The following is a 26,170-nucleotide window of genomic DNA, read 5'->3' as shown; positions in this document are numbered from 1 at the left end:
TGAACATTGAAAGCATTTGATTATCGAGTAGAACATTGATTATAAGGTTTGTTTAGTGTGCAGCTCATTTCGTCCATCGCCCCCCGAATCGATACAGCCCCAGCCGGATAAAGAGACAATTAAGACCCACGGAACTGAGTTCCTATCATGGTTCCATCATCCAGGGCCTTGGATGTCAAAAAGTCAAATACAGTGATTTTTTTGAGCCTTGTCTATGAAACGCCCCTGTAAAATAAATGAAATTGATTGAAATGCCTTGGTATCCGTGGTATCCTCTATTAGACGAGATTTCTAGGGCCAAGAAGTGGTTACGCCTCTCTCTCAGGATACTAGCTTTTTTATTCTTTCGGAGCCCCGTCTTAAGCCCGTTAGATGTCAGCTTACATCTCATCTTTATCCCATACACGATTTGAATAGCTTAATCGAGCACCAGCATCGATACACCCGTGGATATGTTACCTTTCCCGTTGTAGACATTACCAGACTGGCGGCTCCAGCAGAATTCTCGGATTCAGTTCCGTCTCTAATATCTATCATTGATCCCATTGGCTAGTCGATCCATAATCAGGGGGCCGTGCTTAATTCAAGACACCCCATCGTCTGGTCTAAGGCTGAATATCATCAGACTACTCGAGTAGATCTGGAGACGATTCCTAGAGACAATTGGATACTTACTACAAGTCAAGCAATTCCCAGAAAAATCATTGTATGCAATGGCGCCTAATACTCCCATCGGGTACATCGTCCAATTTCAAGCCTCAGATGGAAGCCCAATTGATGGCAACACAATTATTACTCCGTACAACAATAAAGCTCAGATGAACCCCTCGGCCCAGCTTAATGGTACTTCCGGAAGACAAGCCAAGAAGCGGCCTAACCTCCCCAAGGTTCGGTCCGGATGCGTAACTTGCAAGTAAGTCGATGCTTCGTCGACACTGTGAGGCTCGATGACACTAATACATCTGCATTTAAAGACGAAGGCGAATCAAATGTGACGAGCGAAAACCCGAATGCAATCGATGTCAGGTGTTTGGCGTGGCATGTGAAGGATATGGCGTTCGTATCTCTATAAATCGACGTAAACCCGACCCTAAACCGCTTCTCCCTCGCACTGATGAGGTATCGCCAATATCGTCATCGCCTCAGTCATCTCACTCACAACAACTATCGTCACATTCCTCGCCGTCGATGAGACTGCCCTTCCGAGATGAATCTGAAGAACGATATTTTCGAACATATTTGACTAAGACAAGCATATCCGTGACTTGGAGTCGAAGTCGCGTCTTTCCTTCGTCGTTATGGGATCGCATCATTATGCAAGCTGCACACGATGAATCCTATCTTCGGGAGATGCTAGTCGCAATTGGTTCATTTGCTGAATCCAAAGATGTCCAATCGAGGGGATACGCGGATGAAGCAGTGCAAATGCGAGTTTTTGCTGTCAAGAGATATGGGCTTGCCCTTCGTTCAATGAGTGTTGGATTGTCTAAACTAGAAACCAGTGAAGGTCCAAGGAAGGCCTTGATCGGTTGCCTTTTAGTTTGCTGTTTTGAATGGTTGTTAGGAAATGACTTTACTGCTCTTGAACATGCTAGAAGTGGTGTTAAAATACTGCGCCAGTGGCTAAGAAATTATAGAGGTAAAAATTACAAAGCAGGTCTCTGTTCTCCGGACTCTAGGATGATCGAGGACGAATTAGTTCAAGCCTTCCTTAGGCTTGACAAACAAGTTGCAACATTTGGAGACCCTGGAACGAGTGAAGAGCACAAGGAGACAATATACGAATCAATCGGAACAATACAAGACATGCCCAGCATTTTTCCAGACTTACAGGAAGCCCGCTTATATCTAGAGCTAATCGAGAGACGATCGATACATTTTGGATACCTAGCAGCTGAATGTGCCGCTGCCGCCAGAAACACTGATCCTTCCACTGCAATCATAGTAACGAATGGCTTTAAAGAGGAAAATAGCCTGCCTGAATTAGTGGACATAAAGGCCCTTAAATACGGAATCACACAATCACTTATCAGATGGACATCAGCCTTCGATTTGTTCTGTTCTGATATCCCACCGCTTGAGACTGATCAGATTGCCGGAGCCAATCTATTAAGAGCGCAGAGCATCGCGATGGATATAATTATGAAAATTGCGCCAGGCGGTCCGCCACCAGATCACGACGCAATCATTCCGGAGTATCAAAGTATATTGGCTATTACTGAGGAGATTCTTACCGAGACAAAAGACCAACGACAACTTGGGAATTTTAAATTCGAACAAGGTGTCATAATGCCTCTACACATTGCCGCAAAATGGTGCCATGACCCCACGATCCGGAGTCGGGCAATAGAACTTTTGAGATCGTATAGAGATAGTGATGGGGAACCGATGAGGGAGGGAGTGTGGGATAGCGAAACGTTTGCAGAATGGGATGAATGTGCATCAGAGAAGAAAGAAGGTTCGGTATGGGGAGATGGCTCGGAAAGGATTGGAGATGGCCACATGCGGAATGCGGCGAAGGATAAAAATCAAATTTTCAGATTGATTGGATCGGTGAACTGGGAGAGGAGGTCCAGTAGTGGAAGTTCGAGGAGTGATTTGGGACGGGGAATGAGCGGTAGTCCTAAGAGTGATATGGGACGGGGAACGAGTGGTAGTCCTAGGAGTGAACAAGGGCAAGGAAGGACGGGAAGTTGTGTGGAATTGGGGGATGCGGAGGGCTGGGTCGAGGAACTGCCCGTTAGAGCATCCCCTTGAGAGTGAATATGGATGATATCAATGTATTTCAAAAGCGACACACTGTAGGACTAATATGTATAAGCAGAGCAGCTATACGACAGAATAATAAAAATATTTAAGTATCTTGTCTGGGTACATCCAGAAGCGCACGCTCTGTTGTGCTGCCTGAGAGAGATGCAATAGATATGATTAGCATGAATCCTACGTCATGGAAGAAGTTGCCCCAGGGATCTTAGGGTTATATGTTCTCTAACGGGTGTTTCAGTTGGTTGACTATGTACATAATGCGTAATCAAAAAGAATGATAAGCTATGCATCATCAGAGTTATTCGATCAGTCATCCCTTCATTCCAGAAAGCATCAAAATGGTATCAAAAACACAAGAAGTGTGGATTTTTGTCATGCCAGCTTTTTTCTGGTGGATCTCCGAAGATTGTTGCGCGACGAGAAAGAAGGGTTATGGAATTGGATGTTGAGATGGAGAATAGCAATGGAAAACGTGCCTAGTTACCTTGAGTATGATTTGTGAAGCGTATTCACGACTTGTAGGATATCAAAAGAGTATAAAGTTTCGAGAACACGATACTTTGAGATTTATAAGATAACTTAAGCATTGGGTTTCTGCGACGGTTGAACGTGGCGCAAGATAAATAGAGCTGCTAGTGCTCACTCGCACTCCCAAAACTTCAACGATCAATCGAATAACCCGAGAGGATGAATATAACGTCAATTGTTGCAAGATGATGTTCTCCTTTCTTTACGATAATTCTTGGCTTGCAATACTTCGCTCGCCGTTTGCATCCGCGTTGGAGGAGTAATTTGTAAGAGAGCTTTCTCTCATCGGCTCCCTAGTTCTCATTCAGATGAAACAAACACCACTTTCTCCCAGGTCGGCTTATGAATCGTATGAGAGTTACAACATCTTCCTGATCTTAAAAGGTGTGTAGAAGAAATTGTCGATATGAGTCACGTGGTGACGTGGTTCCTCCTCTCTTGGTGCAAACGCACGGCTTTTACTCGTATTGCTCGCGGTTTTCAGATCGCGACGTCTCATTTGCATCCCTCTATTCAAGTCTCAGAATTTCGATATTTGTCTCTTTCATTCGAGGCAATTAGCCTCTATTTTCAACATGGGGATGTCTACCATGTCAAAGGCCCATTTTAAGAGACGCTTTGTGCTCAGCCAGTCCGGATTGCAGTCAATTACGGATTTTGAAAATATTGTATCAAAAAAAACTCCAAGAACACAACAAATTTCAATTCCTGATCTTTACAGCTGTCACCACAGTTTGAAGAACTAGTTGTTCGTCCTACCAGTAATGAAAATGGATTGGTGATACAAAATGCAAAGCATTTTTGGAGGATTTGGCATCTATCAAACCACCGAGACAATATTAGCAGCTCGTTGAATAATTGGCTGATTGAGGAAATTGATAGGCTCTGGTCATCCAATATGTAGGGAGTGCGCAAGACACTAGGAAGTTGAAGTGTGTCAGAAGCTGACATGTATCTAGGCTTTTTTTCTGTTGAATATATAATGTTGAAATAGCAGCCTCATCAATGGTCGTTGCGCCGACTCATCAACTGTACCGTATATATCATTTAAAGTGGTGTAAAATCCTTGATACTATTTTCTCCGAAATTGAACGTCATTTTTGAATATTCTTTGTGGAGAAATATGGACCCAGTCACAGCCTTGGGAGTCGCGGCAGCTGTGATACAGTTCATTGATTACGGCACGGGACTAGCTTTTAAAGGAAGAGAGATTTATAAGTCTGGAGAGCTTGGGGCCAATGTTGAACTTGGGGAGGCGACAAATCGCTTGCAAGACTTGGTTGAGCCGTTAAGGAGCTCTCTTCATTCAGGAATTCAAAACGCACCTTCACCTTCACCAGCGGATGCTGATCGAGCCCTCAAAAGTATCTGCACTAAATGCATCGACTTGTCCGAGGAACTTAGCGGTCTTCTTGGCTCCCTAAAGCTCAATCTAAGTGTTAAGCATCCCAGGCTAGCAAGCTTCTAACAAGCAGTCAGGGCTATTTTGAATGAGGAAAAGATACAAGGGTTGAAAAGTCGTTTGGGTGATTTGCGTAGCAATCTCGAGACACATGTTCTTGTTGACTTGAGGTAAGCCCATGATCTTCTGAGCTAGTGAGATTAGAAGTGACTCGCGTACTCTTTACCGGCCCCTTCATTCATACAGTCTAATCAAACTTATTCGGTACTAACAGGGCCATTTAGATATCGAATGATTCAAGTCAAGCTCGAACAGGAAAACAATTTCCAAACGCTCGATAAAGCATTGCAAGCAATAATGCAAGACCTCCTATACAATCACCAGAGTAGCTTAACTAATTTTGAGCAAAACTTCGATCATTTGAGGTTGTCGCAGGAGAAAGAGCATTCGCACACTCGCAGTGTGCTTGTCGATCAACAAGCATCGAGGCATCGGCGCCAGGCGGAATTAAGTATTCTTGGAAGTCTCAAATTTTCATCGATGAATCTTCGGCATGAGACGATTGCCGAAGCACATCAGCAAACTTTTGAGTGGATATTTTGCGATCCCAAAATCGAACACAAACCTTGGAGCAATTTCAGCGAATGGTTGAAAACCGAGAATTGCATCTATTGGATTTATGGCAAGCCTGGATCTGGAAAGTCAACCTTGATGAAATTCATAGTTGGAGATCCTCGATCTCGTGGCTACGCAGAAACATGGGCACATAATACTCCCCTGGAGACACCATCCTTTTTCTTCTGGAACAGTGGTGACGAGGTGCAAAGATCGCAATCTGGCTTACTTCGAAGTCTACTTTACGAGATTCTTGAGAAACATTTGCACTCTCATACCCGAAGTATTTCCCAAGGAATGGAAGACTGCATTCGAGAATACCCTGCATAATGTCCCTATTAAGGCAATAGACTGGTCATTACCTGTACTAAAAAAGTCATTCCGTACATTAATCGAGAAAACGTCGGGAATATTATCATTTTGCTTCTTCATCGATGGTTTGGATGAATATGAAGGAGATTATTGGGATATTGCAGAGTACTTTTACGAGCTATCCGAATCATTGCACGCGAAATTTTGCTTATCCAGCCGGCCTGAGACTGGATTTTTGGATATATTCAGAAGCATGCCACAACTAAAGCTCCATGACCTAACGGAGTCTGACATAACAAACTACGTTCGAAATAAATTGGAGAATAACTCACAAATGCGACTTCTGATGAACAATAGTCCGTCGGATGCGTTGGCGCTGATAACCGAAGTCGTGGATGACGGGGATGGGGTATTCTTATGGGTTAGGCTGGTCGTGAATTCTTTACTTGATGGCCTCCAACAAAGGGACGATATTTCGACGCTCAGAGTTCGCCTATGCAAAACCCCAAAGGAGATAGATGACCTCTTTGACCGCATATTATCATCTATTGATCGTATATATATGGGAGAAACATCGAGAATATTTCAATTGGAAAGACTCATGCGTGCGAATGTGTCAGGATCCGGCACTATAGAATTCTACGCTGCCTACAAATTGGGCTTGAAGTCTTTCAATCAAGCTATATTTGAAGATGAAACGCCTTTCTTCTCTCACCAAATGTCGCCCGAGGATTACAGGGGGGAGTTGGCAAATGTGTTACGCACCCGATGCGGAGGACTTTTAGAATTGACCGAGAGCACAGGCGAAGTGAATTACATTCATAGAACCGCTCGGGAATACATCCAAATGCCAAAGAGGTGGGAAGCACTCCTTACTCATACATCAGACCTGGAATTTGAACCATGGTTTACTTTTTCAATTTTGCATTTAAACTCAGTCAAGGCGCGTACGAATATAGGTGGGCTTCCAGCCATGAGGAGGTCAAGACTGAGAAAACATTGGAGACACTTTAAAAAGGGGCTTCACTATATTGCCTCCAGCAGAGCCAAAGACCATATTCTCGAATTGGTTGAGGAGTTTGATAGAGTCGCTCAGCGGTATTCGAACTTCTATCCACAAACTACTGATCAGTTGCAACATTGGTACGAGTCTGAGTATAAATCTACTCCTATATTTCGTACTAATGTTAATTGTAACACCTATGATGAAAGATGTCCTGGTCAAGATGTCTCCAAGGGTGACAGGGCGGATTTATGGATTATGATGAACTTATTTTCGGTATGTGTTAATGATAATGTATCTCCTTATGTTGAGATGAAGATAATATCAGATCCTTCTCTGATGCGACTGAAATATGATCCTCCTCTGATGGTATTCTGCTTTGCTTATCGTAGATCTGAATCAAGCTACCCCAGATTGAGATTACTGGTGTTTCTGTTGGAAAACAACGCCAATTTTAATGAGATGTATCACGGTCACAGTTTGTGGAAAATATTTCTTCACGCTCTTCATACTGAATACTATGCTATTGTGTATCATAGGTCTTTTAATTATATCTTTCGGGCAATAGAAATCATGCTCCAGCGCGGAGCCGACGTTGAAGTGTGTTGTATTGAAGAAAAGATGGCATGGCATAAAGTGTTTCCCAATCAATACCCCACTCGTTATGAAGAATTAGAACAACACTGCAAACACCCGCTGGAACGCAAGGGTGTTTTTTTTTGGCTTCGGTTCGAGGAATCGGAGCGATGACAGCGCAAGCCATATCTGCGAAAACCATAACAAGCCATGGGAAGTACGACATTCCTTGGAACGGATCATTAAGGATACATTCGAAATAGATTCTTCAGACCTTGGAGCGAAGCTACTGAGCCTAGTTGCGGAAAAGAAGGCAGAGGAACTAGCCATTGAGAAGCAGAGTCGAAATCAAACACCTGGCTCATCTGGCGGCAATAAAGGACGGAAACAAAAGCAGAGAAACAGGAAGAAAGGCAAAGGAAAGCGTGACTAGATTGCCTTGAGGGATGATTCTGATTACTGAAAGACTCCAAAGAAAGAGTAATTTTGATGGGTCGGCCTGATGCATTTCGAAGGGATTGGATGAATATGTACTAAGTATATTGTGGAAAATGAGGAATGATCACTACAACAGAGTGTTGTACTTCTCAGTTCCATGGAGATGTTACAAAGCATCTTTCTTGAACTTCGATCCAAAACTTGAGGTACTTCTACTCGTGGACAAAGGGGTATTGGTTTGATATGTTGAAGATTTTATGTTTTAATGTTGTAAAAGCTCAGGTTTTTGTTGCTATTCTGCGGCGTAACAATCGAGGTTATTTTGTTGGCGCGTCAATACAGTAAAAGTTTAAGTCCACCTGTATAAAAAAAATCAATTCATCTTGAAACATCTTGCCTCAATCAAGATGTTGATGATCCAGTGATGCAGCCTAACATTGCTCGAGCATGCTGCGAGAATATTGTTTCACGTGACACACTCTAAAAAAAACACGCTTCTCTGTTCGCAATGTAGCTAAGGAAGACTTGTGTCTAGCTTCTTGAGATAATTGCAGAGTAATAAAGTATCAGGAGAATCAGGTTTCTCAGAATTGTTGGATTGAAATTATGGATGTCATGTGGTTGAAAGTGTCTGGCGGGGTTGGTCGTGATCGGATTCGTCTTCGTCTATGGAATGCAAAAACTGATGATACAAAGTACATCTTTAGCACTAAAAAGGTATTCAACATTTCACGTTCATCGTATTCCTACACATTTTGACTCTGCGAACCAAAGTTGGTTCAAATGTGAACATTCCTTATTGAATTCCTTCGGCTCTTATGTTCCATCTGTATCTTCTAGTCCATCCATTCAGATGATTCAAGCTCTTCATAATTTACATTATTCTCGATCAACAAACGCCAAATCATCCAGCATTCATAATTTACCATCTCTTTCTCCTCATACCACCACCACCACCCCGTCCCACCCTCATAATCTCATCCAACGCAATCCAAAACCAAAATTTCTTCAAATATTCCCACCCCTGTCTCTTCATTCGCTCTGGCGTAACACTCCAACCTACTATCCACAATGCCGCGATAACCACACTGACCACACCCCTCCTGATAAGTTCTACTCCTGCCCATTCAACCGCTATCAACCCTAAGCCTTCAATCAACACATATTCCCAATATTTCGAAGGCTCGTATATCCAGATCACATCCCCAGTTGATTGTACGATATTTCCGTTTGAGATCGTTGTACGATTACCAGTCGGAAGAATTATGGCAATGGGATAAGCTTGTACAGCAACTTGCCATTGAAAAAACATGGCTGCAAAGAGGAGTGCACCGGCGAGAATTCGATCGAGGAATAACGAGCCTTCGATTGAGGAGGTGAGCCATGCTATTGGGCTGAACGGAGTTGCAGTGGTGTAAAGAAGAACAATCATAGCCACAGCAGAAAACTTTCGAAAGCCGGTCGATTTCAGGATTTGGCTGGAGGCACCTGTAGGCATGCTAGGCATGGGGCTACTTTGAGGTTCTGCTTGTTTGACCATGGTGTCTTCGATTGAACAGTTGTCGTTCTGCCTGTCTGTTTCTCGAAGCTATTGCTACTCATATTGCACACCAGCGTGCGCAGCCTTTCTTTTTAAACTCATGATTTTGGATATTCATCGTGGTGTGGGTCGCATTGCTGCCTTGAAGATATTCCGTATTGGTCGAAATTGCGGCACAGCTGCCTACAGGAACTTTTTTTTTTACGGCGTAGTCACCGAATTCACCAATAAATGATATTGGACTATCGTAAACATCATAATTTTCTGGCAAATGCCCTGCTTACTGCAAGGCAGAAATGGCACTTATGGAGCAAATACTGTAAGGCAATTGGAAGTTCCTTCGTATCCGTGAAATTAGACGACTACCTCATATATAATCGACGATTCACAGTGCTCCTCGTGTATTATGGTCGTAATCACTTACAATTCCAGTTAGTTTTGCAATGCTTTCGGATCCATTACCTTTAGATGTCAGTATGGTGGTATACAGGTCAGATTGTGCCTAATATGGTGGTGCCAAAATTTATGCTTATTACCTACTTAGGTAGGTACATAAGGCCATCGGTCGCCCATGGATACCGAACCAAACATAAGATTCAAGCTTCAAGTAGTGGTATTGACTCCTTTTGTATAGGCTGAGCTTGTCAGACATTGGATTATTACGATGGCGTTAATTATTTCAGATATTCAGACTTTATCGAAAGAATTTGTACTTACTTTTTTCTACATCTATATCCACAATCAATCTCAGACACATCTCATCATTTTTCATTCCGTACCACGTCGACTGACGAAGCACTGAATGCTCAGTTTTTGGTACATTAGTATTTCTCAAATTGAATACCTGATATGGTGCTCAATTTTGCGTTGGCAAATGCGGAGACTCACAAATTGCTGCGTCCAATAACTTACAGAACGATGAAATAAAGAGCTTGGTGTAGTAGGTAGTTGGTCATTCCAGACGAATGATAGAGAAATCAAATGATGATATCTCATTCATGTTATATGTTTCCTTTGTCTAGACCCTATAAGTTCAATCTTTGTATTGGAGACTTCTCCAGGTCCCTGAGACTCCTCTAAATTCCCAGTAGATTTGAATATCTTGCGTTCACACCAAACAATTTAAATCGCATCAACATAACTCGGAAAGAATCTCGTGTGTCTATCAATAATTCAATTTCAATTACTTTCTATTTTTCACAAGACTCCGATGCCATCTACCATGTACGACTTACCTGTGAATTACTTTACCTTCTGGGGGAGGGGACTTACCTATATAACAATATCTTACCTTTCCTTTTCCTCCATCGGAGATCCTGTCTTATTATCCTTTAAACTTACTGATTTTCCTCCTCTCCTTCCTTACCTACCAATATAATTTTAAACTCTGGTTCATCCTTCTTTCCCTCCCACCTAACCAACATGTCTCCCATGCAAAAGCACATCCTCCCACCCATCCTTCCTACTCCTCTCCCTCATCCTCCCCGCCATCTCAATCGCCTCCCTCTCCCTCATCTGTCTCACCCTCTCGCGTTCCAAATCCCCCCTCTCCCTCTCCAACTCCTTCCTCTCCTTCCTCTTCCGCATACTCTTACAAACACAACACCTAATCACACAATACGCCACAAAAATCGCTACAATAATCATCGTGATAATCGCAGTAAGGCTCCCAGAGGGACGAGTGAATACTCCTTTATCGGCAGTAGATGTTGCTGATGCAGTGGCGGTTCCGGATATGGTGGAACTGGTTTTGGATATGATGGAGGTGGAGAATGTGGAGGTGGATGTGGGGATGCTTTTGGGGGCGGAAGTGGATTTCGGAGGGAGGATCTCGATAGAGGGGATTTTGGAGGCGGAGCCGGTTTCGATGGCTTTGGCGACGGTGATTGGGAGGTGGGTCGTGATGGATGGGTTGAGGAGGCTTGAGACGCTTGTTTGTGGGGGTGGTGCGGGCGCCATGTTGTTGTTGGTCTTTATTTTTTGTGTGTTTTGTATCTATATTCTTGTACTTTTGTTTCTTCTTTGAGCTGGAGAAGTATATATATAGTAGCGTGTATATAAGTAAAATGATTGACGTTCTATTTTAATTTGTTTATCTGTTTATCTTTTCATTTGTGTTGTTAAGTGGTATAACAAAATCAAGAATGGAGACATAAAACCGCGAGGACAGGAAGGTATATATAATATAAGTCAAGACGATGATTGAGAATCACACAATAGAAATAAAGACTCTCTTTGTGCATATCTTTGGAGCAAAGGTACTAGGTGCAATGGAGAAAGAAAAGATGTTTTCCATTATGAGAGCTCTTTGATAGAGGTGATTTAGATAGCAGTGATGAAGATCTTTGTAGGCTGACAATGGAGAAATTATATATGTCGCGGAGGGCTTTGTGAGAGGACGGGAGACAAGAAGAAATATAAAAGATTGCTATATTGAGAAATAAATCTCAAGGACAAGAAAGGTATTCTTAGAAATGATTGTAAGGGGTGAAAGAAAATGATATGTGTTTTGGATAGGATAAGGACATCATCTACTTAGGTATTCTATATTTGATCTCACCAGCACATCTTTTTCGATTCCTCGAGACTATCGTCTATAAATACTTATTAGGTATGGAAAAAGATGTAAAGACTAACCACTACGTAGGGTACCTTATTCCATACCAGGAATAACTTGAAGATATACACACACACATACAAAGAAATTTTCTTCCCGAAGCATTCTCCTCTCACCGTCCGGTGGCTCACATCTTAGTACTTCGAACTTCACCTGAACTCATTCTAAGATGTTATATAATATGATGTCATATGATTAGAAATTAATATATGTATGTAAAGATGTAAAGACAGAAGTAAGGATGTATGCATCACACCATCACTCTTGCTTCAAAAATTAAGCACTATCAAGCTAGTTATGCAAATTCCGCTATCAAATTCCAAACGTATCCTATGGTATCATTTCCTGCGTTCCCATTCCCATTCCCATTCTATCCCTTCCCTTTCCTTCCGCACCCAACCATCAAACTCTCCATCAAAAATTCAAAAATTCCATCAGAAGTGAGGGGTAGCTCAATTCAGTGCACATGACATCTCGTCAGTATATGTATGAATCATCCAGTGAATTCCAATCTGACTCAAAGTGCCCTGTAATGAATAACACCACTCATTCCTACACAAATTTGATCTCTTTATTTTCCAAATATGCTGAATCACCTCTCTCTCGCCCCATATACACCGTTCCATTAACCTCAATCCTATGCCATGCATTTGCGTTTCCATTCACATTCGTGGAACTTGCATTTCCACTTCCGATGGTATCACCCCCTCTCAAACTCTCCGTCCTCCACTCGCTTTTCTCCTCATCCCCATTCCTCTCCCTCGAATGATACGACGGAACCGGACTCTCCGTCCCCACCGTCTCTTCTTTCCATGCCGCCCTCTCAGACCAGTGATTATCCCTCTCACTCTGCCTCTCATACTCCATCTCCAATTCCTTCTTCTCATCCATCGAATCCACACTCCCCGAACTCTCTGATCTCGCTGGGAATGGTCTGCTAATCTCACTCTTCCTCACCGTCCCATTTCTTCCCACACCCAATCTACTTCCATTTCTCGCAACTCCATTTGCGCTGCCTCCTAGAACCTTTCCCATCATTTCATTCTTGGCTCTCTCTTCCTCTTCACGTTCTTTTTCCTTGGCTTTGGCGAGTCTCTTCTGTATCCGCTTGCCGCGACATACTAAACACCATGTTAAAAGTCCGGTGATGATAGCGATGGCGACGATGAACGCGAGGATGGTTCCCCAGAAATTAAACTGCACTTCCCAGAATCCTTCACTGGCGATGGAAGTAGGGGGGGATTCCGCGCGGGTGGTGAGAGTTGGGGCGTTGAGAGTGGAGGAAAGGCGTGGAATATACATTGCGGCTCGATGTGATGTTTATGAAGTTCCCGATGTAACGAGTGGGTAGGATATGTATATTGTTCCCCGGAAGTAAATTTGTACAAAGTCGATCGGTCCGATTGATCAACCTGAAAGGTAAATGATATGCTATCCAGCGATGCGAAAGTAATCTCTTGTAAGCTCGAAAATAAAATGTTGATCCAGCAGTACGTAATAGGTAAAATGTAAAGTATCCAAAATGATATAGAATGAAGTTCCAATCAGTTGCAAAGTTCAAACTAAGTTCCAAGCCCCGGGGTGGTATCAATAACTTTATGATTTGGTTCCCAGGCTGAGTCAAAGAAATCTATTTCGCAGTGGGCGAAGATTCACACAAAGACTTTGTGTTGTGATCTTGCGATATCGATGTTCGTGATAGGTCTAGTTGAGATGATATATTCTTAACCCCCTCTCCTAAAGGAAATGTTCTTTTCAAAGAGACTGAAACCGGCGTTGAAAGAATGTGGGTTCGTCGTAGTGATGGTCGAAAGAATGGACAAAGAGATATCTATCAGATAATCTCCCCTCGTGTAGTGTTATGCTATAATGTCTTGAGCTCGAGCCTGTCGAGTCGATAAAGAAGTTGCGTTGTAAGAGTTATACAAAGAATATCTCAAGGAAGAAATTCCCTTTCCAATTCCCAGAAGACTAATCTCGTCAAGAGATACAGTAATAATATCTGCAATGAATGAATCCCCTCTCCAAATCTTTTTCTAAAATTTCCCACTCATAAAATAATCTCTCCTTGGAATAAAAAGAAAATGTTCCACAAAACCAGTAATATCAAAATTATAGGACAAGAAGATCAGACGAACAGCCCAAGGGGAAATTGAAACGAAACAGGAATTCACCCATCTTCATATATCGTCAATCACCCTCTCAAAATTCAATTATCGCATATCCACCTAACGCATTGTCTCATTCAACTGCACTTAGTACGGCTTGCCACTTGCTAAGCCTACCAATCAAAATCTTCCTTCCTCATCCAGAATAGAAAAAAAGAGTAGAAAAGTTAATCAATATGCCACGACGCCGTTAAGCTTAATCGCCATTCTCGGGCTGGTTCCGTCGTGTTTACGGAGTCTTCGTTCGCGATGTACAGTATCCATCCTGGCAGTCTTTCAAGAAGGGAGAATACCAAGACCGGCGTTCGATATCTGAATGGATGTACGCCGAGACGTGCAGACTTTGTGAGACTGAGGTATGTAAGTACTCCGTACTTAGTTCTGTATATCTCCACCAATATCCAAGTTCTCCTGGGTCCTCCATAACCCTGTTTTGTTTTATGCACCCATTCTTGCTCCAACCTTTTTCCATAAGTAGGCACCACCTCCATTTATCCCTCCGACAATCCCCTAATGCAGTAACACATCTCCATAATCCAATGATCTCCCATACTCGGATGCAAGCTCACAGTACTTCAACTCTCCACAACTTCTTCAAATATATGATCATCACCCCCTGACGACGTTTCCCCTTCAAGCCACTATTGTCTCCCGTCCCATCTCATTTTAAAATCATCCACCCATACTTACGATTTCGAAACCTCGATGGAGACTTGGCTTCGCGCTTGGCTTCCCCAATTGGCTCCCATCCAATCTTACACCGAGACCATCCTGGCACATCTTCACTTGCGCATTCTACCGATGCCAAGATCCATGTGCTTGGACTTCAAACTCCACCCCGAGATATGAAACGGTGATTCGGAACAACTGATCTTGATATTCACGAGAAAGAACGATACCCGAAAAAGTATGCTCAAAAGAAACCTGAACGAAATCAGACGAGTAAAAAGAGCAAGAAATCCGAAAATCTAACCATGTACGCAATACATGAACTCTGCATTGCACACCCTCAAATGACAAAAAGTCAAATAAAATATCTCCCATTGGCACCCCACCCATCCCAGGATCGATAAATGATATTGACCAGAACGACAACCAATTTCCAAAGAATCATTTAAGCTTCTTTTTCGAATCAATATATATAATTAAAACCCTAGAAGCGATCGAGAGGAAAGTGGCTGTAGAATCATTTGGTGTAGAATTGTAGAATCTCACCTATCTACCTACACAAAGGGGAGAAGATTCAATTGGCTCAAGGTTACAGGGTCCTGTTCAAACTTCATTCATGCCATTCAATAGGTAGCTTATCAACCCTCCATTTATATCATCTTCCTCAGTACAAACTACTTCGTACAAAGTATCCAACTTCTCATCTCATCACGTGTAATGATCTGATCTCAATGATTCCTCATAGAGCGAAAAAGTATACTCAGTACATCTCTACTGCTGCAAAAACCAAACTCATCATCCGTCCCCTTGTAGTTTACCATCTCGCTTCTTGCAATACGAGTATCCAGCTTCGAACTTGCTTGAATACTTTCCATACAAGTACCGCGAGTCCCTTTAGATACAGTAAGACATTGAATTCAACATACTACCCAGGCCAAGTATGTAGATACGTAATTGTACCTTTAGAAACCTAGAAATTCACACCCAATCTTCCCAACATTCAGATCACCATCTACAATCAACCACATATAACTACGTAACCAACAAACCACAAATTCCCCTCCTCAAAATCTGAAATCTCAAAATCTGAAATCTCAAATCTCAAATTTCAAAATCTCAAATTCCAATTCCCAATTCTTCATCTCTATAAAAAAGCAATCATAATTTTTAACTATTAATACAAATAAATCTTTTGCAATCTCGAATACCTAGTACTATGCATAAAAACCACAACCACAATAATAATAATAATCAAAATATACGATAATATATTTCTCATATACTGATTGGTATCTTGCGCCCTGCGCACTCATCGTCCATCCATCCATCCATGTTTCTCATGAACCAACTAATCTAATAGACATCTCTTGTCCCTCTCTCTCCCCCTCTCTTTTTCTCCATCTCCACTGCAAATCAAAACCCAAACCCATCACATACAACCCATAAAGGAAACAATATAGTTCAAAAAGGAGGGTATTTCAGAAATGAATGAAAAATGGAATATGTATGCATCTATGGATATAAGATGGATGTCAAATAAATGAAGCCAAGCTGCTTCGTAACGCATGCAGCTGCCCTTTGAATCGTACCCAGTGGCACGTGAAGTTGTCGTAACGATTAGAAATTTTCTTTGCCCCAGCAGAAATTGAATCCTATTCCAGTATTAGTACATTGTATCAATGTGAAAAGGAGATTAATGGAAAGTACTAACCAGGCTCACTATACATATTACACTTGATATGCAACTGACTACCCAACACCTTTGGACCACAGAAGAACACACCCGCTTCACTAGGACTATGAATCTTCCTCACACTCTTGAAAATCATATCCCAATTAGGTCTTCCAAAATTGGTTGGTGCTCTCAAACCGGTAATCGCATCACGATCTGCATTTGCATCATTGATCATGATATTCGTCGCATCATCCACCTTAATCTTAGCCGTCAAATACGTATGAATCTCAATCCTGTTATCCATATCCTGAGCTTCGATTGCCAATAAAAGCGAACGGAACCATTCGAAAGAACCGAAATCACGACAAATCCAGAAGAAATAGACTTTTCCGAGACGCGTCTTCTTTTGAGGATAGTTCATGCGGTACCAAATAGATTTGAGAATCGAGGCGAAAGGGGTAACACCAATACCGGCACCACAGAGCATAGCGACTTCGAATTTGAAAACATCCTCAGAGGCGGAACCGAATGGGCCATCGACGTAGACACGGGGTAGGATGCGACGAATAGCCGAATCAGCTCCATCGGATCCTGGTGAGCCTTGATTGACACCAACAACTTGGGATCCTCCCTTTCCATCCTTTGGCTTATCAAATTCACATCCAAGGGCTTTTCCAACAGCTCTAGTAAAATCTCCCACCATTCTGATATGAATGGAAATATAATCTTCTTCGGGGGCCGATGTGAGAGTGAAAGGATGGTATTGATAAATCGAGACCTCGGGACAACAGAAAAAGATATATTGACCAGCTCTTGTCTTTGTATTCTCTTTCTTGATTTGAATTTCGCAAACGTTGGAAGGATGCTGAACAACTTTCGAAACGTAGGTCTTATGCTTCCCGCGGATTTCACGTGCAATACGTTCAGCGAGGTAAATGTAACCACCATACATCCAGTATTGCCAGAAGACACCAATAGCCGATGTACCAACACTAACACAGTAAGGTGCGGTATCTGGTTGAATCATACAGAAAGCTCCGTGGACGGACCAGAATACAAAGAAGATGACGAAAAAGTGATGAGTGTACCAGAAACGTTCGAAGTTTGCCCGACGATATTTTTCGTATGAAGTAATAGCCATAGCCATAAGAGCAACCAACATAACATATCCAGTCCATCCAGGTCCACTGACAAAGTTGGCGAGGAGGAAACCACCAATACCGAGATTATTCTTTGCTGAAATTTGAGCAAAGTTGTTCCAATGCGCAATAGTATGTACCCAAGAGAAGAATACAATAGACCACGCTGTGAGCATATGGAAAGTGATATTCTTATCGAATTGTACAATGCCGTTCAAAGGGGTTTGACGTGCCAAAGAGATCAAAGTACGACAAACCGGGAACAAAATCATAGCAACATCGAAATGCAGCGTCAAGGCAGCGGATCTAGCAATCGCATAGGTGACGGTAAATGTACTTCGTGCAATACCAAAACTATCCTTGAGCTGATAATTCAAGAAACCGAATGTGAAAACCATGACATGGAGTAAAGCGAAGACGAAGACGAAACTGAAATGATGTTAGTGACTCGATGCTTCCTGTGATTCTAGTAATAACCCACAATCGTCGATATCCCTCGTTAACCATCCATCTGTCGAATTTCTCCCTCATCGTCAATTCCCTCGGCATTTCCGCCGTCATCTCACCAGACATTAACATTCTCGTCAATGGTGGCCATCTTGATCTCTCCGAAACCCTCACCGACCCCGTACTCATTCTGTCATAAGCCTTTTCAGACATCTTAAACTTTGCGACCTGGAATCGTGATTTTTGAAGGTCGTTCTAAAATAAAAAAAATCCCTCCGTCTTCTTTCTCGTCCAAATTATACGTGGGTATCGTTGTAGTATTAAAGGGTAATATGATTCAGGACCTGCTGAATAGACAGAAGTTCCCAAAAGAAGGTAGTCGTAAAAACGAAAGAAAATTATTTGAATGAACGTAAAAACGATAAAAGCCTATTGGAAACCCCCCCAAAATTGTCAGTAAAGAATTTCATTCTAGCTTGCGACGTGGTTGCAAGAGAAGTAATACAACAATCAACAAGACACTCGGCGTCCAAATTCAAAACGTACCTGTAATCAATGCCTGCACCGATGGCTGTCCCAAAATCAGCGAATTAATATCGAAAGTTGTATGACTTCACTTTGCAGAGATCCCAAAAAGAAAAGACAAGAGAAATCCAAGAGAAGAGGTGTTCAGAGCAGAGGAGAAGAAACGAGGAAACTCTCTGCCAAGGAGAAGGAGGGAGGAAGGTAATGTCACAAAACATTCAGAACATCACGTTTATGCATGGGGAACAGGATGTGATGGCCTGACAATTAGATTCGTATGGAAGTGTCTGAGCATAATGTATAGAACAAATTCAGTCTCATGGGTTCGAGAGTCGAGAAACCAGCGTCTCTGAGTTGCAATGGGTGGTCAGAGAGAGGGGCTTCGAAACAGTGATAGTGGTGGCCATAGTTGACTAGGGGGTTTAAGGTTTAGTCTCATCAGCTTTTTGGACGTGTGAGAGATGAAAAATTCTTCGAGCAGGATTGCCGAAAGGTACGTGGGAGAGAAAATGGTCGAGGGGAGGATTGGGGATTGATGTTACATGGGTTGAGAGGGGCCGTGGTTGGTCTGTTTGATATGGGGTTCTAAATTTGTTACGGATAACCTTAATAAGCGCGAATCTGAACAACAGTTATTGTCCTATACATCAAGGATACGAAGTTCACCCGTTCACGCGTTCAATCGGTTATTGCTTGGGTTGACCAATTGACTGATTGCGTTAAGGATTACGAGAATGTTGCTGTTCTGGTGTTGAATTAATCGAATGATAAGTCATATGCTATCTCATCCATCCTAACCAGAACAAACCACCTACAAATTACCAATATCCCACTCGCCACACCTCTCACCATCACACACACAACCCCGTTTTCGAAACCTCCCAGATGTAACCCCAAGCCTCCGTATCCTATCTTCGTTCCAGAAATCCCCGCCCGAAACCTGCCCAGAGCGCTGCGCGAGCGTGCGAGCCTAGCATGCATTGCGAAAAACTGAAACCAGAATCATCTAAGCCATAATCAGCAGCCAATCAGAATACACACGCATCTGACATTATCGTACAACAACTACCCCAAAAATATCCAAGATGTTTGATGCACTTCTGAGGCTCAGAGATTTAATAGAAATGAAAATCCGCGGCGGTAAGCCTTGTCCTATTGAATTCGTGATTTTAGATATGGGAGTGTGGCTGGCGAGTGTAGCTGATGATGAAGGGGTACCATTCGTGTCTCCTCAAAGCTTATTTGCGCCCTGTGGATAACTCAATATCAAAGTATTCAACATTGGCAACGGCGCGCATGATGATGATGCCAACTAATCAGATACAAATACCTATATCAGCGTACGATATCCCAACACCAATTGTATGATCTCCCAAGCCTTGCTACACTATTTCTTCTCTCATCAGCCCATTAATCCATTCCCATTACGCCATTCCTTACCTCCAAGAAAAATCCCTTGTATAGATCGGTTAATAGGTATCTTCGATGATCACCTGCCATTAGAATATTCTCAGGAATCGCTCAACTAGGCCTCTACACGATCTATAGATAGATAGATAGATAGATAAATACAACTCAGCAATCCGTACCGAGAACTCCCCGTCCCCCCTCATCTTCCATCCTTCCCGTCGATCCCCCTACCTACGCAACACAAAGAACACAAACAGGTACAACTCCAACTATAATTCCAGCCCTACCTTGCCATACATAATCCTTCAATTCCAAGCATCTCGACTAATCTTTTCCTACAACCGCTCCGCTCCACACATATCTCCACGCATACCGACACGTAGTACATACATAGTACGTCAAAATCAGCCCACATCACCATCTCAAACTCATCCTCACACCTCCGTAAACCCCAAGAATCAAAACGCGAAGACTCGGTAAAATTCCCGTTTGATATTGATGAACAACAAGGAACCCCATAGACACATGCAGTATCCGGTATTCAGTGCCGGGCTTAGGTTAAGCTAGCTAGCTAGGTGTGAATTTTATACTGACTTCGTGCATGTATGACTACATATCCATGAAGAGTACGGGTACCTACTTTCTAGATTTTACAAGAGAAAGCGCCGACTCATAGATACATACCGGGGTACAGTGTTCGCACCGTGAGAGAAGAGGTTACAAGAGTTTCAAGACATATCTTTGCTACCTAGTACCTATGCATCTTCCAATTACATTCTTTCCTCTACCCTCTCCTCCATTCCATCCCTCTCTCACATCTGCATCCCTTCCCTCCCCCTTCAAAATCCCTACAAAACCTCATCATCTTCACACCCACCATAACACAACCTCTCCAACCCCTCCCCCTCGGTCCCGAATCCTAACAAACAAGGTACGTACCCTCCCTCCCCACGAACCTCAAACCTCAAACCCCAAACACACCATCTCTCCTTCCTCTTCCCTCCATCCACCTCCGAAACATTCTCACATTACCAAATTCCCACACCATCAAACCCAAATCTAAAATCTAAAATCTCAAACATCAAACATCAAACATCCTCACGACAGTCAGTCAATCAGACCCACTCACCATCTCAGAACTCAGAACTCAGAACTCAGAACCCAGAATCGACCCAAGCGCTTACACAGACACACTTCTACCTCACTTTCTCCGTCTGTGCCTCAACACACAAACAACAAGAAGAACAAGAAGAAGAAGAAGAAGAGAAGATCATCACCATCTCCCTCCTCAATCATTCTCCTCAATCACCATCTCCCCCACCATCCCAGCAACTCTCCAGCAACACTCATCACCCCAATCCTAATCCTCCTTTCTACCTAAATCCAGATCCCACCCCGTATACTCTAGCTACAAATTCTCCTCCCTCACACCCAAACCAAACAAAAAACACATACATACTAAACTTAGCCCCCATGACAAGAACATCGCCCAAAAACAAACAAACCAAGCCAAATAACCACATAAATAACCCCTGAAGTGAAACAATGAAAGAAACTAGTTTGTATTATCCTTACCATAAATGCCATAAACAGACGGATCACACAATTACCTTTCATACCCAATCTTGTGTTACGGAAGGACGGATGGATATCACTAAATACCCATCACATTTCCCACTATTTCACCAATATCACATTTTACACCCGATACTGTATCTCAAAACTCACATCTTCACACTCACTCACAACTACCCCCTTTCAAAAGGTATCGTCACGAAATCAGGAAGAAGAAAAGCAAACCACAAAGTAAGAAAAGCTCCGAGTAATGCTATGGACCTGAATATCAAAGAATAGGAGGAATAGTAAGAAAAAGGCGGTGACGACGACAACCCGTTCATCATGCAACATGATCATCTAATTCCCCAAGCACATCCCTTATTTATCATCCATCACCACCCATCCATTCATCCATCATATTGCATTCTCCCGATATCTATCCACGACAAATCTTTCTCGCCTCTCCCACAATTTCTGCCCCAATCCATCGCAAAATCTTCCCCCCAGCAGTAGCGCTTACAAGTCTGCCATGTAATGTATTCCGTGTGTAAAAGAGTAAAGTACCTAAGTAAACCCAGACCAAAAAGTTGTCCATTCATCGAGTTTCGTTGACGCCAGCAAATCCTTTACGCAATAGGATAGAATAGAAGAGATAGAGAGAACACAGAGGAAATTCATCAACCCATCCATTATTCCGATCCGTCATGCTTTGTCATATGTAATTTGAAGGTTATAGTAGGTAATTTAGATGGCGTATTTTCGGGTCCATTCTCTGGCTGTGGCCTCATATCTAGATCGGTCGGTCTTGTAAACGTGTGCGATCTCTGGAACAAGTGGGTCATCGGGGTTGGGGTCGGTGAGCATGGAGCAGATAGACAAAAGGACTAAAACAAATGATTAGTTGTGATTCATCAAAGAGTATTGAAAGTGACAATTTACCTTTAGAGATAGTCAAAGCTGGGGACCATTGATCTCTCAAAATGTCTAAACAGATGCTTCCGTTCGAGTTGATGTTTGGGTGATAGATTCTAGTTGTGAAGCTGACCTTGGGAGGCTTGAATGGGTAGTCGGTAGGGAAATGAATGGCGAGGAAGAAGACACCTCCGGTATATGGTGAGTCAGACTATTAGAGATGTTAGTAAATTGATAGATGATCGTGATAACTCATGAAATTCGAAATTTCAAAGATCGTTGGCAGAAGGGCCTCGGATTAAAGAGACTTGGAGATAAGATCAAACTTACAGGACCCATGATAGTAGCTTGCCAGTGGAACTAAATGAAACAAATAATGTTAGTATCCATTCTTCGATATATCTTACTCGTCATGATGTGATATCTATCTTGAGCGCATTCCAAGGTATTCTGTGCCTCGAAGGGGCATCAAATCCTGAAGGAGGAACAACATACCAAATCGTCTCCTATAGGACCAGCAGAGCATGATGAGGGAGGATCACTATTCAAACATCATATTAGCATACTATTCCCAATACCATCCATATGAAATATCATCGCCGTCATGAAGTTTTGGATAATCCTGCACCAGACCCCGCTCACGAAGTAGCCCCACCAAGATCTTTCAAACGTCGTGGCGGTGACAAAAATGACAAGAGAAATAACATACCGGCCCAAGTCTGTGAGTTCCTTGTTGATTCTCTTCAAAGCCATTTTGAAGTATGTATTATTGTGTGGAGGATGTTGTGTAGTGTGAAGGGTTGTCGAGTATGTTGATGAATTTCTCGAGGTTGCAGTAGTTTAATGGACTGGTGAGTAAGTGGGCTGGGATTTCTGGTAGACACGATTTTGTTGTTAGCGACCACCCATAAAAAAAAACACGCGAGCGGCTATGCCGAAGATGACGGAAGGGGATAGAGATTGTGGGTACAAGATGGTACAGAAGAGAGAAGCGGTAAATCTTTATATCAATGTATTTTGGAGAGTCGTATAGATGGTATAGACAAATACATGGAGAAGTAAAGAGTGCTGGAGATTTTAAATGGAATAACAAGAAAGATCTTGGAGTACATACCAAATGGTCGTTGACTTTTTGTTGTCCTTGAGAGAGAGTAGAGAGTCGAAGGTATTCTTTCTTTTGACTACTAGGTAGGTAGGCACTTGGGGAAAGGAGGAAGAGTTCTATTACAGGTGGAATATCTTTTCTCAAATTCAGTTGTAAAATCAAGTCGGCAAGTTAACTTATTTATCAAGAAGTCGCAAGTCTGAGTCTGAGTCTGAGTCTGTGTCTGTGTCTGTGTCTGTGTTAGCTAATAACTGTACGATGAATGTTCTTGGGCAGCCAGCCGTCGTTTTGCCTTTGCTTTTGGTTTGCCTTGTGCCTTGGCCTATCTTGTTCGCTTTGGGGCTGCAAAGGAGCGGCGAAAGTGCAGTATGAAAGCGCAGTATTCAATTATCATTCCAACCTATGATATACTTCCATACAATTACTCAGCTGTACATTTATTCACTCTTCTTCTTTTGCTAACACATCACATCACTTACCGGTACCATAGAAGTTAAAGGATTCACTTCGAACTTACTTGAAGATTACTAATTTCTTGTCAACTCTTCACAATTCATGAGCAATCACGGAAGGGATGGTGGCTATGACAGCTATGACAATTCACATGTGGATGGAAGAGAAGGCCATCAACAATATTTGCCTGAGTCGGCAATGTATCCTCAAATCCATTCACGAAACATAATAAGCTTTACCAATCCATTCAAATATCTACTGTTCATTCAATATACATGAATTCTCTTCTTATTCTTCCACTGTCCCCGAAAATATCCGAATGGTGGCAAATTTCAAAGCCTTTTCTCCTCGAGAAGTCAGGTATATTCGACCATTTCAAATTCTCACGTTTTTCATGTTAGACAAGGTATAATGAGTAAGATAGATAGATATACAAGGTCCATTCCACCAAAGCTCAAGACATTGCTGATATTGATTTTCGACTTTACATTTCTTTGTTCAATCAAGGCATGTTGTAATAATTCCTACACATCTATTCCTCCTATTCACCCCTTTTCAAAAAGAAGCCTCCTTTTCAGGAGTCAAGAACCGAAACCTTGATGGTCCACGGGTCATTCTACTCCAATTTTTATATGGCCCAATCAATATCTCATACATACATTTCTCATTCCCATTTGCTAACTCGTTTAACTCGACTCATCAACCCATTTCAATCAACAAAATGCTTGAATACCAGTAATTGCTCTTCCCAGTATCAAACCTAATGCATTTGTTAGCATTAATTCGAATCACATCATCAACTAATAAGAAAAGATCAAGGCAAAACTTACAATGAATATCACTTTGTCCTTCGTAAGTTTGGGTGACAAACAAATTCGAAACATGCCTTCCAATACCATACTCATCACTCGCAGCATTGCCACCAAAGATCTCCTGTAATGTTCTCGCATTTCGAAGTGCAGCATCGCAATTCTGTCTCTTAATCATACTGATCATCTCCGGTGCTGCTTCTCCCTTGTCCTTAAGTCTTCCAACCTGAACACAAGCCAGTGTACCAAAAGCCGCGTCTGAGACGGCATCTGCTAGCTTCTTCTGGACGAGTTGATATTTGGCTAATGGATTGCCTTTGAATTGTTTTCGTTCAAGGGCATATGTCCTAGCTCGATCAATACAATCTTCCAGTGCACCTGTCATTCCCCAAGCAATACCATATCTTGCACTATTCAAACAAGTAAATGGTCCTCGAAGACCCTCGACTGTTTGGAACATATTTGCTTCAGGTACTGGACATTCATCGAGTTGAATCATACCAGTTAAAGAAGCTCGAAGTCCATTTTTATCTTTCAAAGCAGGTGTTTCCAAGGTCCCCGGTGGACAATCTGCTCGATCGATGATGAAACCTCTAATCTTGCCAGTCTCTTGTAACTTGGCCCATACCAAGAATACATCTGCGATTGGAGAATTTGTGATCCATGTCTTCGCTCCTGATATTGAATAATAGCCCTTCTTTGTTGGATGAGGTTTCGCTGTTGTCTCCATGGAACCGGGATCACTACCATGATTCGGCTCTGTCAAACCAAAACAACCCAACAATTTCCCCTTTGCCAGTTTTGGCAAGTACTTCTCCTTTTGTTCTTGTGTGCCGAACTCGTCGATACCTCCCATTACCAGCGAAGACTGTACTGACATTCCAGATCGATATCCACTATCTACTCGTTCAACCGCCTTGGTAATAAGTCCCGAAGCAACATTTGATACACCAGCGCAGTCGTAACCATTAATCGTAGCTCCTAATAGGCCTAGTTCCCCCATTTCTTCGAGTATCTTTCGGTCATAATGTTCGTCTCGATATGCCTCTATTTAACCCCTCCTTTAGCTTGCGCTCCCGACATACAATTAACACACTTACGCAAAACTCGAGGTAGCATCCGTTCCTGACAATATTGCTCCGCAGTTTCTGAAATAGCTATTTCTTCCTCTGTAAAAAGATTTTGTGCGTTTAAAGGATCTTTCCAATCAAATGGTTGCGGGGTAGCATGAGCAGCAAGACCTCTAGTAGTAATAGCTACCGGTCTCGCATTTGCCAATTGCCTACCGGCACTTCGTAATATCGGTCTATACATCTTTAAATTCGACAAGTAAATTGTATTATCACTTGAAGATAAAGAAAACGTGAGAGGGGCTGTTGGGTATAAACACTTCCCCAGGTGTACTAAAGTTATAAACTAATCCGGGCCACCATTTAGTTGGATTTGGAGCTCCGAGGCATGTTCGGATACAAACGGTTGTCGATCCGTGTGTACATGTTGCATT

At 42.4% G+C, this 26,170-nt stretch overlaps 9 protein-coding genes across 9 annotated transcripts; 2 read left to right on the top strand and 7 right to left on the bottom strand.

The window, feature by feature from the left end:
- Nucleotides 1-175: 175 nt before the first annotated feature.
- Nucleotides 176-546, bottom strand: Bfra_002755 (uncharacterized protein; the record flags this gene model as incomplete). The annotated part of the gene is made up of 2 exons (XM_037333168.1): nt 176-358; nt 445-546. 2 exons carry the CDS (start codon nt 544-546, stop codon nt 176-178), a joined length of 285 nt encoding a protein of 94 aa, XP_037195296.1.
- A 167-nt stretch (nt 547-713) lies between these two features.
- On the top strand, nt 714-2,757 carry Bfra_002754 (putative transcription factor cys6 protein; the record flags this gene model as incomplete). The annotated part of the gene is made up of 2 exons (XM_037333167.1): nt 714-913; nt 975-2,757. 2 exons carry the CDS (start codon nt 714-716, stop codon nt 2,755-2,757), a joined length of 1,983 nt encoding a protein of 660 aa, XP_037195295.1.
- A 1,660-nt stretch (nt 2,758-4,417) lies between these two features.
- On the top strand, nt 4,418-7,635 carry Bfra_002753 (putative small s protein; the record flags this gene model as incomplete). The annotated part of the gene is made up of 5 exons (XM_037333166.1): nt 4,418-4,730; nt 4,770-4,866; nt 4,981-5,546; nt 5,596-7,262; nt 7,303-7,635. 5 exons carry the CDS (start codon nt 4,418-4,420, stop codon nt 7,633-7,635), a joined length of 2,976 nt encoding a protein of 991 aa, XP_037195294.1.
- Nucleotides 7,636-8,562: 927 nt separating this feature from the next.
- On the bottom strand, nt 8,563-9,180 carry Bfra_002752 (uncharacterized protein; the record flags this gene model as incomplete). The annotated part of the gene is made up of 1 exon (XM_037333165.1): nt 8,563-9,180. One exon carries the CDS (start codon nt 9,178-9,180, stop codon nt 8,563-8,565), a length of 618 nt encoding a protein of 205 aa, XP_037195293.1.
- Nucleotides 9,181-10,593: 1,413 nt separating this feature from the next.
- Nucleotides 10,594-11,139, bottom strand: Bfra_002751 (uncharacterized protein; the record flags this gene model as incomplete). Its single annotated transcript, XM_037333164.1, has 1 exon — nt 10,594-11,139. One exon carries the CDS (start codon nt 11,137-11,139, stop codon nt 10,594-10,596), a length of 546 nt encoding a protein of 181 aa, XP_037195292.1.
- A 1,210-nt stretch (nt 11,140-12,349) lies between these two features.
- On the bottom strand, nt 12,350-13,099 carry Bfra_002750 (uncharacterized protein; the record flags this gene model as incomplete). The annotated part of the gene is made up of 1 exon (XM_037333163.1): nt 12,350-13,099. The coding sequence occupies one exon, from the start codon at nt 13,097-13,099 to the stop codon at nt 12,350-12,352; it is 750 nt and encodes a 249-aa protein (XP_037195291.1).
- A 3,152-nt stretch (nt 13,100-16,251) lies between these two features.
- Bfra_002749 (putative cytochrome b-245 heavy chain subunit beta protein) lies at nt 16,252-18,108 on the bottom strand (the record flags this gene model as incomplete). The annotated part of the gene is made up of 3 exons (XM_037333162.1): nt 16,252-16,286; nt 16,346-17,877; nt 17,930-18,108. The coding sequence occupies 3 exons, from the start codon at nt 18,106-18,108 to the stop codon at nt 16,252-16,254; spliced, it is 1,746 nt and encodes a 581-aa protein (XP_037195290.1).
- Nucleotides 18,109-22,131: 4,023 nt separating this feature from the next.
- Bfra_002748 (putative ubiquitin conjugating enzyme protein) lies at nt 22,132-23,052 on the bottom strand (the record flags this gene model as incomplete). The annotated part of the gene is made up of 5 exons (XM_037333161.1): nt 22,132-22,271; nt 22,327-22,510; nt 22,630-22,659; nt 22,795-22,840; nt 23,009-23,052. 5 exons carry the CDS (start codon nt 23,050-23,052, stop codon nt 22,132-22,134), a joined length of 444 nt encoding a protein of 147 aa, XP_037195289.1.
- A 1,414-nt stretch (nt 23,053-24,466) lies between these two features.
- Nucleotides 24,467-25,980, bottom strand: Bfra_002747 (putative glutaryl- dehydrogenase protein; the record flags this gene model as incomplete). Its single annotated transcript, XM_037333160.1, has 3 exons — nt 24,467-24,617; nt 24,688-25,713; nt 25,767-25,980. The coding sequence occupies 3 exons, from the start codon at nt 25,978-25,980 to the stop codon at nt 24,571-24,573; spliced, it is 1,287 nt and encodes a 428-aa protein (XP_037195288.1). The 3' UTR covers nt 24,467-24,570.
- Nucleotides 25,981-26,170: the final 190 nt, after the last annotated feature.

Source organism: Botrytis fragariae (genome assembly GCF_013461495.1).
Source record: "Botrytis fragariae strain BVB16 chromosome Unknown tig00000012, whole genome shotgun sequence".
NCBI classification, from domain to species: domain Eukaryota; kingdom Fungi; phylum Ascomycota; class Leotiomycetes; order Helotiales; family Sclerotiniaceae; genus Botrytis; species Botrytis fragariae.
Note: the sequence above shows the minus strand (reverse complement) of the source record. Positions and strands in the feature narration are given on the sequence as shown.